General features: G+C 42.3%; 1 protein-coding gene across 1 annotated transcript; it reads right to left on the bottom strand.

The window, feature by feature from the left end:
* Nucleotides 1-6: 6 nt before the first annotated feature.
* On the bottom strand, nt 7-13921 carry CCNL1 (cyclin L1). The gene is made up of 11 exons (XM_072868565.1): nt 13555-13921; nt 13255-13329; nt 12905-13014; nt 6431-6551; nt 5955-6019; nt 4516-4615; nt 4274-4378; nt 3857-3998; nt 2093-2204; nt 1847-1945; nt 7-800 (listed from the first exon to the last, which is right to left on the bottom strand). Exons 1-11 carry the CDS (start codon nt 13873-13875, stop codon nt 452-454), a joined length of 1599 nt encoding a protein of 532 aa, XP_072724666.1. The 5' UTR covers nt 13876-13921; the 3' UTR covers nt 7-451.
* Between the last annotated feature and the right edge of the window lie 930 nt (nt 13922-14851).

Here is a 14851-nt window from a genome sequence, read left to right as displayed (position 1 = left end):
AGGCAGTAAAAAAAAAAGCTTTATATTTTATTTCTTGTAAAAATCTTTTAACACATGCAGACTAAAACCAGTGTAAGAAAGTATCCACCATCGTTTAAACAAATAACTATACTTAAATATAAGTGTCTGCAATTGACTTGTATAAAAATAAGGTACGTTTTGCCTTTTTACAGAAATCCATTCTCCAGTTTTCATATCGATAAACAATACACAACTCTAATACATACAATTTAACCTGATCGTTGTTTTCCATCAATCTGATACTGCTAAGGTATTATGTGCAAAAGTTGGTAACGGTTTCTTTCCCAAAAGAAAAATCTTCTACATGTTTTAGAAAATTAGATATTGGGTTTAAATTACTCAAATCCTAATCGGTTCTTTGTTCTCAAATAAAGAGTCCATTTACTGTATTATATACAGGCTTAACTAGAATCTGGTGTAGGTGCAAACCTCAGCGTCTGTGCCTGCTGTGCCCTGACCGGCCGCTGCCGTGGTGTTTGCCTTTGTGAGACCTCTCGAAGGAGCGGGACCTCTCGCGCCTGTCTCTGTGGTGTCCCCGCTCGTGCCTGTGCTTCTTGGCAGCATCAGAATGATCCCTGGATTTGCTCTGCGAACGTGAACGAGATTTTTTCCTTTTGTGACCGTGTCTGTTTGCACTCTTCAACTCCTCCCTGCTATGCTTGGTCTTCAGGTGCGGCGAGCCATGATTGTGGTGTCGGCGAGGGCTGCCACTGTGGCTGCGGGACCTGCTTCTGGATCTTGAGCTGTATGTCCCAGACAGGCTCCGCCTATTATTGTAGCTTACAGGAAAGTGTTAACAAAGTTAAAACATGTCTTCCACACAGAAGAAAATAAAACCATAAATCAATGCTTAGGAACTTCCAAGTTACTGGAAGAAATCAGAGACTATTTCTCCCACAGGGATAACTGATGAATGATAGTGACCATCCCAGAACACGCTTTTGGGCTGAGTTCCTGTGAAAACAAAAAGCCCAAACCAAACCCAAACCCCGAATGCAGCACCTTTCGTACTTGTTTGACCTGGTCAAGAATCTTCCCCTCAACACCAGACTGCAAATCAGTTATTGCCTTTTTTTCCCCTCAATGATTTGACAGTCAACAATACTTAGGGGGACACTTCACTGAGATCCAAGTTGTCAGTTTCCAACTTGGATGTCAGTCTGAAGACTCTTTAAAAATACATATATAAATATAATGCCAGCAGCTATCACTGCATCACCCCGGCACAGTTACCCCTCTTCCCCAGTCACAGAAGAGAGGCAGAGTACTGAAGAGCCAGACAGTGCATCATGCAACACTGACAGAAGATCCATTCTCCCACGCATTTGGGAGAAAGCTGCAACACATGAAACGGGCTCCTACGGCACTTCTTGCTACTTCAAAGTAGACAGAGTTCTGAGAGACTGCTCTCATTTATCATGGATTCCTTGTGAAGATCATCAAACAGGGCAAGACTACCTTGCACTCACTCCATCACAGACTCACTGTGTACACGTGCAGTTAGGAGAGTCTTAAGCTTCCATTTTACAGCAAAGCTTTTACAGCTTGAACTATCAACAGCAGTTACCAACAGAACTGCTCCATGTCAAGAACTGAGAGCCTGAAGCCAGACCCAAGTCTCACACTGTTGCTGGCCAGCAGTTAGAAGCTTGTGCTAAGCACCTAACAAGCTACTTGGAGTGGCTCTACTTCTAAGAAGTGAAAAACCCTGCTGAAATAAGCCAGAGAACTAATTATGACAAAAAAAGGACAACCCCCCTGAAAAACCCTGCCCCTTCCCTGCAACCCCCCACCAACCAACAATCCAACAACCAACAATACTTACTGCCGCCTAGGAGTGTGAGATCGAGACCTCGACTTTGTTCTTGACCTAGATCGACTAGCACTTCTGCTGCTTCTACTTCTCTTGCTTTCTTTTCTCATGCTTTGGGGGGGAGGGGGGAAAATAGGGTTACACTTCAGAGGTACTCATTACTTCCATGAAGTAGCTCAAAAGTAGTTCACTGTACTTCAGTTGGAGAAACTGTTTTTACAGAATTCTTCTCTTCATCAGGAAGAGATTTTTACCTACCCATTGTAAGGGCTCTTTGAAGCTTGCTGCCTCTCTTCTGGCTCTTTTTTAATGGTTTTGGTATTCACAGATACTGGAGTCTTCTCTTCAGTTTTTACTTCTCTCGGGGAAGCTGAGAATTAAATTTAAAAATCGGTATTTTATTCATAGACTTTGTAATGAACATATTGTATCCTTTATACACCTGTGCCAGTATTTGCACAAAATGTAAATGTGAACTCAATAGCTACTACTTGATTCCATCTTTCCATTTATAGTATGCTCCTAGAAGAGAACACTGGAGTGAGATGCCTGCGGGGAGACGCATAGGAGTTTAAAGCCAGCTGCCGGCGGGGGTTGGGAGCGGGGAGAACACTGTGACCTTCACGCCAAGCAACCAGGCTCATCTGAGACTTCACCCACCAGGGCCCAAAGGCTGCCCTTATGGCCCACAAATACGTAACTTAAATTGTTACCTTGACAGTTGATTTCCAATACTATAGAGAGAATTAAGACTGAACAACAAAATTACAGATTTCACTTTTATATTAGTGGTACAAATATAATGAATAACAAAAAACTTATTTTGTTTAGAAGTCAATCTGTCTCTACAGTCAGCCAATATAGCCCAGAGATGGATTCACCTTTTCACGGAAGGGCTACCATGCAAGAACGATGCATTTGTATCTGGCCTGCTGACTGTAAGGCAGAGGTGCTGCATTATGACTTACACCGCAGCTTCCTAACTCAATAGGGTTCAGAGGTTTAATGTAAAAATACAGAAAGGCAGAATTCTGTCAGCTGTCCCTCAGTTTGTCAACGAGTAAAAAGTCTTCCAAAACCCCACCAGAGGTCCCTTTCACTCAGACTCTCCTAACCTAGGCTCCCGCTTCACAGAAATAAGAAAAAGCTTTCACTGTTTAGTGAGAAATTTACACTCGCCAGCTCAAAGACCTCTGGAAACTCAGATGTATTGTTCTTAAGGAGAAGTAACTGCTACAAATATTGCTTTCTCAGAATATGTTCCTAAGTTCCTGAAGAGGCCACATCACAAACAAGGGCCTGTAACTTCTACTTTACCCACCACCACTGGACCAATGCTTGTGATAGCCTTTAAATTTTGTTGGTAGTTTACAGATCCATAACAGCATTAAGAGGTAAAAGCACCAAGACAAAACTGTCTGTTCATTGTATCATTAGAGTTCAGACAGATTTATTGGCCGGTTCAAGATACGCGTTACAACAATTTATTCACTCTAATGCCAAGACAGCACTGTGACCTTCCCTTCTCCATTTCCTGACCACAAGCTGTCTTCTTCACTGCTCTTGAACAGTTGACAAGTACATTAAAGAAAAGCAGAGAAAGCAATTTGCAGACACCTGCTGCAAAAGGAACCATGAAGGCTATTGTGACACCCCCCCAACAGATTAAATCCAGAGAGCCCCTCTTCACAACACAGTAATATACAGCAAACTCCCGGGTCTAGACATTTTCATAACAAAATTATCGCAAGGGTGCATATTATTAATGTATTGCTCTCCATCTGTGGAAGTATGGAGTAAAGCATCCCATTTCCCTCTAATCTGCTATTTCAAGGTATTGAAACTGGTTTTAAAATTTGTGTTTAAAAAAAAAAAAGACACCTCTGTCTTGCTTCTTAGTTCTGAGAAAGCCTAAATTGTCTAACAGCTCAAGAAGCAAACCTACATTTTTTAACACCTTGGGACATGGATTTAGACTTACCAAATAGTATTATCAAGTTTCTGTTCAGAAAACAAACTTACATGGTTTGGATGCAGGAGAAAAGCCACCCAGTGTCGAGAGTGCTGGGGTTCCATCTGGATTTAAACCTTTTGCCTTCAGTTTAGCTTCCTGTAGTGCCATTTTCCTCTTTTCTACTTCTTTATCCAGGAATTCATAATTGGGCTGTTAAAAGTAACAATGCAGTAAGAAGCTGAACTAATGCACTTCATAGTTTCACCTCACTTCTGAAAAATACTCAATTTTCCTTTAATCATCTGTCCAGTAATGTGACTAACTTCCATAATTTGTTATCACACTCCCCTTAGAGAAGCCACACAGCAGAGCCTTTCCAGTTAGTAGATATGTAAGCAGGAGTTCCCAAACATGCTTAAGACAACCAAGAGACAGCTCAAGCTGCACTGAACACTGAATAGGAAAAACAAACACCACAAAGTTACCTTCTTTCTGGTATAGAGCTTAAGAGTCGTTAAGCATATCTCCTGAATCTCCTCTTCTGTGGTGCCAAAGAGCAAGAACCAGTGAGGACGGGTAGGTAGTGGAATCTGAAAATAAAACAACCAAAAGCTTAATAATAGAGATTACAGACCAAGCTCTTGCTTTAAATATTGTCATTAATTTTCTTGAAACCCAATTACTAGCAATAAAAGGCAACGCTAACTAAAGACAGACGAATACTCACCTGCAGAGCTCTAGCAGCGAGATAAATGCAAGCACATGCTATAGTCTCTGGCTGAAAGCGAACAAACACATTCGTTCGAAGGCTGTCGTTCATGTAATTCCTAAAAAAAAAAAATTTAGGAAAGGTTGGAACTCAGGTTTACGTCTTTTTCTTTAGAGGATAACAATACTGGAGACTCAATTGACTTTATTATTTTTTCTGTTATTATATTAAACACTTGGTTTGTTTTGAATTATTGCATTTGATGTTTACATTTGTTACTTCTGTAACAAAGTTTGCACCATTGCCATTGTTTTGAAACCCCAATGCAAGTAATAGTATGTAATGGCTACTTCCTAGGTAGGTACGTTAAGTTATACCGTGAAGTGTCCACTGAGTTAACAATCCAACAAGTATTTTTTATCTGTCCAGCTGTTTGCTTTAAACACCAATGTTCTTGTATTTAAAAATCAATATGCTTAAAACTCAAATGCAAGCATGAAAGCATGGTATAGTTTTAACCTACCATTTTCCAGAGGCTAGATGAAACCTATAAAGTTCATAAAACATTGCATTTAAATCCTATGTGTGCCTTGAGTCACATTAACTTCATCCAGAGAGCGAAGCATCCAATTTGCTCACTGAGTGTTGGAAAAAGACCTGCAAGTTAGTCATCGGTCTCCCACTTCACTAAGCTACTGTTCTTCCACCAGGGTGGCACTGCCAAGCAATACATGCCAAGAGAGACATTTAAACAGCAGAGCTCCATCGATTTCTAAGTTACTGAAGCTACAGGAAAGAAACGAACAGCAGTCAGTAAGTTTTGACTCTATAGAAAACCATGCCCAATATGGCTTCTAAGTGAACATGCTGCATGCACCGTAATTTTCTTTTTTTTTTTTTAAACTCAAGTTTAGCCAAATGCTAAATCAACTCAATAAAGTTGGCAGAAAGTCTACCCCATGTGTCCTTTAAATACACTACAGTATACAGTAGCTAGGCAACAAATACATTTAGAAACATTTTTAACAGTTACTTCTAAAAGCAAATATACAAATCCTTTGACACCCAGACAGAACTAGAAGATGCTGCCCGATGGATATGGACCACTTCAGTGAATCTCGGATGAGAGCTTGCACTGGGTTGGCTGGAGAGAAGGGCAGCCAAACAGGCCATCCCCAGGTCATGGGCTGAGGTGCAGAGGGCAGAGCTCTATGACTTACCATCATGGACTACCCTTTAATTAAAGAGTAGAAAAAAGAACAAAGTTAAATTGAGTTCTCCATTACTATACTGGAATCAAGCCATGAAAATAGTAAGCAGAAACAAGCACTAAAATATTTTTCAAGTATGTATTTGTGTAATAACTTACATCTCATTGCTTTGCATACCGATCATCAGGCTTGTTATTTCTGCTACTATTTTCCTGGCTAGGAAAGGAATGGAAAATAACAACTTACCAGGCTGTCTGTACCAGGGTTTGATTACGTTCACATTCTAAGACTTGTAAATACATAACAATGATCTGAGGAATAAGGGGGGGAAAAAAAAAAAAAGACTCAGTTTTAACATATAAAGCAACAGTATGTAACTATATATAGCCAAACAGTGTTCCAAAACAATGGTCTCTCCTCCTTTTCTAAGTATACACTGTAAGCTCAGATGTCATCCAATCCTGTTCAGACAATTCTTTATTTTACTACTTTTCTATGATTTTCAAACACGGTCACCTTTAATGTTTCCCAAGGAAGCAATTTCTACCAAAGTCAGTATGACTATTTGCCCAAGCACTCTGGCAAAAGCATTTGTGATAACTACTAAGGAATAAAGAGAAGAAATTAGGTCATTTTTACACCTGTGTTTCTCATCCCAGAGCTCACAATGATGCCATCATGGTGGAATAATATTTACAATTATATTATTTTTGATAACTCACCTTATGTGGATGCTTGACATGAACACAAAATCCCAACTCCTTCAGTACCCTTCTTTCTGCTTTGATTACTTGATTTTTGGTGTTTATGTAGTTCTGATCAAGTATCAGGGGGCTTGGAGTCCTATAGTTTGCAAGAAATAAAATCAAAACTGTTTTGCATATCCAAAAATAGCGGCATCTCTGTTTTCCCTTCCAACCAACTAATGGCAACAGAAACCGGTTTTCAACTCCTGCAAGCAAGTTTAAGCATTAATCTTGTGCTGTCCAAGTTTATCTAAACTAGTTTAGTTTCTGCTTTTGACTAGCTACAGATTAGATGGCCAAGGAAAAAAAAAATGTCTTTTGCTACTGTGTATGCGAACTATGCTGGTCCAGCTGCTGGAATGAAAGTCAGCTTTACAGTGAAGATCTCAAAGAACCTTTACGCTTCATGACAGAGGTGGGGGAAGGAGTGCGATACAACTACCTTTGCTAGGTAGGACTTCAAAGCAGAAGTAAGCTAGAGCAGTTTTGGTTTTTTTTTACTGATATTGAAGTAGCAAGCTTGTGCTTTATAAATTGCAGTTCCTTATGCACTGGAAGACAAGATTATTCAGATCTTCAGAGAACAAGACAGCCCTCCTACTGTGATATACAAAAAGCCTAGTAAAGCAAAGAATTTAGCCTCTGAAATTGTGAAAGATCTGTCTGTAATTCTGAATGCTGCAGCCACCCATCAGTGGATATCATGTCAATTCTGCCATTTGCATTTGCAAAACAAGAGCTCATTTCACAAAGATTCCTAAGTCTAGCACTATCAAGTCCTAACGCCTTCCAAATCCAACACCTGAACTCTCCAAAGCATTTTTTTTAACTAAAATAACTTGCTGTATGCTTTACGCACAAGTGTCATACTGCATTTTGTGTTCTTTTTTTTGTCTGTGCTTAAGACTTGACCTTTCAACATTCTACATCGTGTATTTTAATGTACTTCCTCCTAAAGACAGACCAGCTTTTCCCGTTTGTAATATGCCTCACATACTCCACATGCTTTCCAATGCAGAAGAACGGTTTTGCAACTAGTTATGCTCTAATAAACCACAGTCTGTTTACATGATAAACCTAGTACACTCCAAGCACTGATGACAAATTTATTTCACATTACTTTCAAAAGAATAAAAAAGTAGTAATGCAAAGTGGATTCAAAATACAGCTTCTGTTTTATCAGACAAAATATTTCACTACTAACTTGTCTTTTTTGATTCCATGCAAGTTCCACAAATGGATCACACGTCTCTTCCCTGATAGGTCAGAGAGTAGAAAAAAACCACTCAAAAAACCTAGGTTCCCACCCCAGGAAGAAAGGGTCAGTTTAATTGCAAGGCTAGCCAAAGGGCTTCCCAACTTCAGTAAGCCACAGTTTATGCTAAGGCTTCTGCAGTCACCTGGAAGGATGCTTATTACCATTGGTCAAAGGGTACAAGCCATCCATTTCACTAATAAAAGCATCGTGTTGTATAACCATGCACCTGAAGCATGAGTTCCCCCTTCTCTTCCCATGGGGCTAAGAAGCAGCTCCCAGGAGGTTTGAAATGTGCTTCTGCGGCTTCTTGGTGCCAGGAAGGACCTACAGTTCAAGTATGAGCCTTACTACTTCTGCCTCCTAAAAAAATGCAATGTTTCCCATGTTACATAAAAGTAACTTTTCTAGTTAAGGGTTACTCTCACTCATCAGGGCAAGTTTCCAAAGTTCGTGATTTCAGCTACTGTAAATATAACCCAGTCAGAATATGGAGGTTCTTCTTCCCCCCATAAATTAACTAGAAAAGAAAAACTTTTCAAGCTTCTTTAAGTTAACTACTTCAGCAGAGAGGCTATGATTTTATCTGAACGCTCAAACGCTACAAAGGCTGTCTGAACACAATGCTCTGGAGTGGGAGACCAGAAGAACCAAGCCCAAGTTCTTCAAATCAGTGAAACTGATTCACTTCCTGTTGATTTCAACTAACTATACTGGGTTTTATAATAACATTTCTTCCAATATTGCTTTATACAATTTTATCTAGAGATCCCTGGCATTAACAGGATCTGCAAGGCATCACTCAGAGCAAGTTTAGGTGTCCAGGCTCAGCTTATCTTGTTAGCAGAACACTTCAGAGGTGACAAATCTTGGATGAAACCATCAGGGCAGCTATGACTTCCATTCTAAAAAAAATCAACAGCGGGACAACATGACTGCATGGGATCATCCAGCAACCTGCCATAGGATTACTACCTTCCACACGTCTTTACATTGTCTGAAAGCTATTTAAGTGAGTATTATGAAAATGCAATAAGGTAGCTAGAAGTGCAACAGGAGAGACTGTGAACCTTACTGCAATTTAAGTTTTCACTGTCCTTCTACAGGGCCATAGGATCAGCACAAACAGTTCATACTTTGGTTGTACATGTTCAACAGCAAAGCAATATGAAACTCAAAATTAAGACACTCAAAAGTGTACTTTACTCTGTTGTCCCACATTACTCTGGTCACTTATGACACACAAGCTCTAGAGATCTACAGATCTGAGGAAGCCATGAAAAACATCAGTTTATCCAGACAGAATTTCCAGATATAGACAAATGCAGCCTTTTACCCACTTACGCAAAAATAAAAATCTGCAGAAGACTTTACTGCACCTCATTACTGGCAAATACTGGCAGAAGTCAGGTTCCCCACTGTGTTAAGATTTACTGATTTAGTACTTTTGCCATAAACTCCAAAGTGTTGGTGAGCATAATTATTTAGAAGTTGGAAACTTCAGAGATCTCCCTTTGGAAAACTTCTTAGCTTTCCTACTAAGTAAAAAGAGGAACTTTGCTACTGCATTTGTTGCACTTAATTCTCATCCAAGAATTAATCATTTTAGGTCCAAGTAACAAACCAGAGAAAAATAATTTTTAAGCTTATATATAAAATATAAGCTTCAAGCCCTATATATAGCCAAGTAGTATTACAAATTCTTTCTTTGAATCTGTTCTTACAGATCAGCACTAGAGCTCCAGGAAAGACTTTAGACTTAAGAACAGGGAGCATACAGTGCCCTTTCTGGTAAGTCAATCCAACACTTAGTTGCAAAACTTCACTGGGGTTTAGAGATTGCATAACAACCCAAAAGATTAAACACACACTGTAATGTGTTTGTAACAATAAATAAATTACAAATATCCTTTTTAAAAATCCCTCTGACAAATGAAACCTAAGTTCTCCACGCAGCTACAGCTTCATTTGATGTAACATTAAAATTTGGTGTCTTTGGAATGTCTAATACTTTAGAGGAAAAGTGCCTTGCATGTACTTTTGTTCATAATGCAAAAAAGTACTTCTGACAAGTACAGCATAACATCAGCATCTCATTTCAAAGACCAATCTCCCTTATGCCAGTCAGTAAGAGAGAAGAAAGTGAGTTCTGTATTCATCTCCAACATTGTAAATATAAGCACCATAGATTTATAGAACAGCTTCAAGAACACTAAGTAGCGTGTATTATTAATACAGACCACCTCCAACACAACTGCATCAACCTGTTTGCTGCAATAGAAGTAAAGAACAGCTGACTGAGCATCTCAAACCAACATTTGTGAGATTACATCATGACAGGAGTCACATTTGGTTCCAGTCTCATAAGGACTTTCTGCAGCTTTCAGGCACAGTTAAGATAAATAAAATCAACTTCAAGCTACATTCTACATGTAAAACAATAGTTGCACTTTGCTCAGAACACAGATGTTTCGGCACACAATTTTTTAAAAAGCAGTATTTTCATAATACGAGCTTTTCTCCATGCACACAAACATTTTTACATGCAGTACTACATGACATATGCTCGTGAAAGATCCAGAAGAAAATATGCTTGTCCAAAACACTTTTTTAGCTTTTTCTTACTTCTCAGTATTAGAAATACCACCTAACAGTAACTGAGTTGACTACAGGTCTTACAAAAAGAAAATTCCAATGCAATTCCCAGTTCTGCAAACAGGTACATATAAGGGACTGCTTACATAATAATTTATATAAATAGCTTTACAAATTCAAGACTTCCATATCCTTGTGAAGGCATGTTTTACTATGAATTCAAACTGCAATTATACAGAGCCAGAAAGTGCAACTAAGAACCCAAAACTGTTTAAGAAAGAAAGCAAGCCTACTCAAACTACTCAAACTTCATGTGCAGGTTAAGAGCTTCAGTTAACAGAAATACTAGACTAGAGGCGAAAAGAAAGTACAGCAGCCTAACTGATTGTTTCAGTTCTGGGTTGTGTGTGAGAAACTAACTACAGCCTAAGTGTTAGCTTCAGATAAAAAAAAAAAGATTAAGCTAGTATTCTAAAAACCTGGACAGCAAAGAAAAAAGCTTATAACAAGATACAGGAGTTCTTCCAAATGGTTCACCAGCGGCCAACCTGTTAGTCCCCCGATTCCAGTGACCTATTCTCAGAGCACTGGCTTCTCCTTGGGGATTTTCGATACTTCACTCACTGTTGCCATGACGACAGCTTCATCTTTATGTACCACTCCACATCACCCAGGCTTTGGTAAATGTAGCTGGTCGCTGTATAGTCGGTTGCAAGGGAAAAAAGAGTTGAAGTTAATAACGTGTACAGATTATGTAATTGTAATCTTGTAAAAGTACAGAAAAACGTTTACATCCTGCTTGTTAAAAAAAAAAGAAAAAAAAAAGGCAAGCCTGAATGTCAGACTTCACCATTTTTAAGATTAATTTCATGCAGATTCACTCAGAATCTCAGAGCAACAATACCCATTTCTCCAGAAAATAATGGGTAGAAGTGCACGATTTCTCTCGACATGATGCATTTTAGACACCATGTAACATGCACAAGTGACATTCTGATTTGGAACAGGCTAGCTGGAAAGATTTAAGTTCACAGGTTAAGTTCAGTTTCTCTGATCCTTCACACAGCACAAAGAAACAGCTAATTTATATTCTCATTGCAAAGAAAAGCATTGCATATGATTAATTAACCTTCACTGTCTGGATTGAGGCCAAAACATTAAGAATCACTGAACCAGCTTCAATAATTCCAATAAAGACTCCCTTATCCTAACTGTGGTAAGAAACACCACCACCAAATTCACATTCAGCGTAACTTCACAAAACTCTCTCAGGGCTAACAACTTTAAAAAAAAAAAAAAGAACAAAGCTAAGTTCCAAAGTATAACACCAAATCCTTCTTTTATCTAAAACTAACTAGGAAAACATCAGCACAAGGCAGCAAAAGCAAAAGTTTTAGATGCAACAGAAGCATAGCTAGGATAAACACACCAAGAAACATCTGGTTTCCCTAAGGGATTTCTACTCTACTTCTCAGAAAAAAGGTTACACAACACTGAAGTTTAAATTTCTGCTGTAACCTGGTGATACAGAGCAGAGAAATGAATGTGTGAATTGAAGAATCTCCCTGAAAACAAATTCCTTTTGTAACTATGGATTACCTTACACTTTAAGCATTCGGCCACTAAAAGTAAAGCTACTTCATCAGAGCTGACATCTCCAATCTCACAGAGTACAATACTGCTGCACAACAGATTTAATGAAATTTTGCATTTAATAGCAACTTAGAAAACTCCTCCCCTTCAACCATTCCTTGTTCCTTCTAACCAAGTCAATTTGCTTTACATGTGAAAACATACACATCGCTTTACACACAAAAAAGCGGTTATTAGGCACTCACAACTGAGAACAGCTCTACAACTCGAGCAGACAATTATCCAGATCTGCACACAGATCAGGTAAGCTTACACTCACCGACAAGCTTAAACTTCACCGAAACAAGCACACAGTACCGTGAAAAACACAAGTCTCACTTTTTGCAATTAAAGATGCCTTCAGCTTCCAAGACTCAATTACGCATTCCTTGTTGAAGTGGTGTCATTAAAGCTGCAAACACTGTAGGCCAAACCACACTTTTTTTCAGATACTTTCTAAAATTGTTTTTTCTAAAAGGTAATACTATAATCACTGGGAAAAGTTCAGCTTTCACGTTTAGTTAACCGATACTTTATTGGCACCATAACCACATCTGGACGGCTACATACTAACAAGAGGAAAGCATTAAGACTACTGAACATGGTTAAAGTCTGGAGAACATACAGCAACCCGCTAGTTAGCTACTCATACCTAAGACTACCTTTCAAGAACTACAGGACATCAAAAATCCATTAGCAATAGACCTAAAACTACAACCATGGACCTAAAACTAGAACCAATACTCATGACTTGTAACTATATAAATAATGAAAACGGGTCTACCAAGTAATCAAAAGTAACGGTAGTAGAAGTCAGCATTGAACTGTACTGCCTACATAGCAGCCAATGAGCACTCCCTTCTCAATTTTAGGTCGTTGAACTTAGCCTGGAAAAATACTGTGAATTGAAAACTGCAGCATACATTAGTGACAACAGATGCTTATGTTCATAACGAAGCTAATCTTACCTTTTTGCTCTTAACTGACGCAAATGATGAAACACATTGATCACGTCCCTTATACGACGCGGCGCCTCTTCGATTTTGGATGCGAGATTGATGCAGGCCATAGCAACAATCTGAAAGGAAGCCCCGTTTCCATAAGAAAATGACTTTTAATCCCGATAAGACTAGAATTACACAACTAAAAAAAAAAAAACCAACAAACAACAAAAGCCAAACCCGTGGCCTAAAGGCTCGAAGAGAGCAGCCTGTTTGGCATGTGGCTGGCCAAACTGACCGGTCGCCCAGAACAGCGCCTAGCACGCTCCTCCTTCCCCCCCCCCCCCCGCTCCCCCGCCAGGCCGTGCCGCGCTCACCTCGAAGCTGTGCTTGACGAAGGACTTCGAATAGAAGAACCGATGAAACAGCACTTGCCCCGTCGCCATCGCCACCTATGAACGCAAAGGGAGGGAGGAGGAAGAAGGAGCGGGAGTCAGTCGCCGGGCCCAGCCGCCGCCGCCGCCATTTTGTGTCAGGCACCAGCTGGCGCCGCCGCCGCCCCCCCCGCCTCACACGCCCTTCCCGCCGCGCCACAATGGCGGCGCCCGCCCTCCCTCCCTCCCTCCCTCCCCGCCGCGGCCTGGCCGCCCCGGGCAGGCGCCGGGGCCCGCACCCACCTGCGGCAGGCGGAGGAGGATGCCGGCCGCCTGGATGAGCTCGCAGCCCAGGATGCGCAGGTCGGTCTCGCACTGCAGGTCCAGGCCGTCCTGCATGGAGGGAGTGGGCGAGAGGCGCTCCTCGGGGATCAGCGAGTGGTCGATGGTGAGCGACACCTCCGAGTAGAGCCGGTCGCCGATGAGGATGCCCGGGGCGGCGGGAGCCGGCGGGGCGGCAACGGTGGCGGTGGCGGCGGTGGCGGTAGCGACGGCGGCGGCAGCGGTGGCGGCGGTGGGGGGGGCCGGGTGTGTGGCGGCGGAGGCCATGATGGCAGAGCTCATCCGCACCGCAAGCCGGCCACGCACAGACTAGCGCGGCCCGGCGCCGTGACGCAGCACACAGCGGCGCCTCCGCGCGGCACGCCGGGAAAAAAAAGTCCGCCGGCCCCGCCCCGTCCCGGCGGGAACCGAGAGCCGAGAGCCGGCCGGCGCTGCTCCTCTCCGTTCAAACGCGACCGATGCGGAGGCTGAACCCGCCCCGTCCCGATCGCTGGGACCCTCGGCAGGAGGAGGAGGCGGGCGCGGCCCCGGCCGGCGGCAGGGCGGCTGTCCCCGGGAGGGGACCTCGCCCGCGCGTCGGTGGCCGCCTCGGGTGACCCGTGCCCCGCCGGAAGATCCCCTTTGGCAAGCGAGGAAGGAAATGAGGCCGCGCGTGGGCCCGTGCAGGCGCGTGTCCCCCCCCGTGGGGAGGAAACGGCTGCACCGCAGCTGCCGATCGTGCCCCTGCACTGGGCACTGGTGAGGCCGCACCTCGAATGCTGTGTTCAGTGTTGGGCCCCTCACCACAAGAGAGACATGGAGGGGCTGGAGCGTGTCCAGAGAAGGGCACCGGAGCTGGGGAAGGGTCTGGAGCACAAGGCTGATGGGGAGCGGCTGAGGGACCTGGGGTTGTTCAGCCTGGAGAAAAGGAGGCTGAGGGGAGACCTCATCGCTCCCTACAGCTGCCTGACAGGAGGGTGTAGAGAGGTGGGGTCGGTCTCTTCTCCCAGGTAACAAGGGATAGGACGAGAGGAAATGGCCTCAAGTTGCGCCAGGGGAGGTTTAGACTGGATATTAGGAAAAATTTGTTCACCGAAAGGGTTGTCAAGCACTGGAACAGGCTGCCCAGGGAAGTGGTGGAGTCACCATCCCTGGAGGAGTTCAAAAACCATGTAGACGTGGCACTTCGGGACGTGGTGTAGTGGTGGGCTTGGCAGTGCTAGGTTAATGGTTGGACCTGATGATCTTAAAGGTATTTTCCAACCTATACGATTCTGCA

Source organism: Ciconia boyciana, chromosome 7 (assembly GCF_034638445.1).
Source record: "Ciconia boyciana chromosome 7, ASM3463844v1, whole genome shotgun sequence".
NCBI classification, from domain to species: Eukaryota; Metazoa; Chordata; class Aves; order Ciconiiformes; family Ciconiidae; genus Ciconia; species Ciconia boyciana.
The sequence above is the reverse complement of the archived record's forward strand: the minus strand, read 5'-3'. Positions and strand labels throughout refer to the sequence as shown.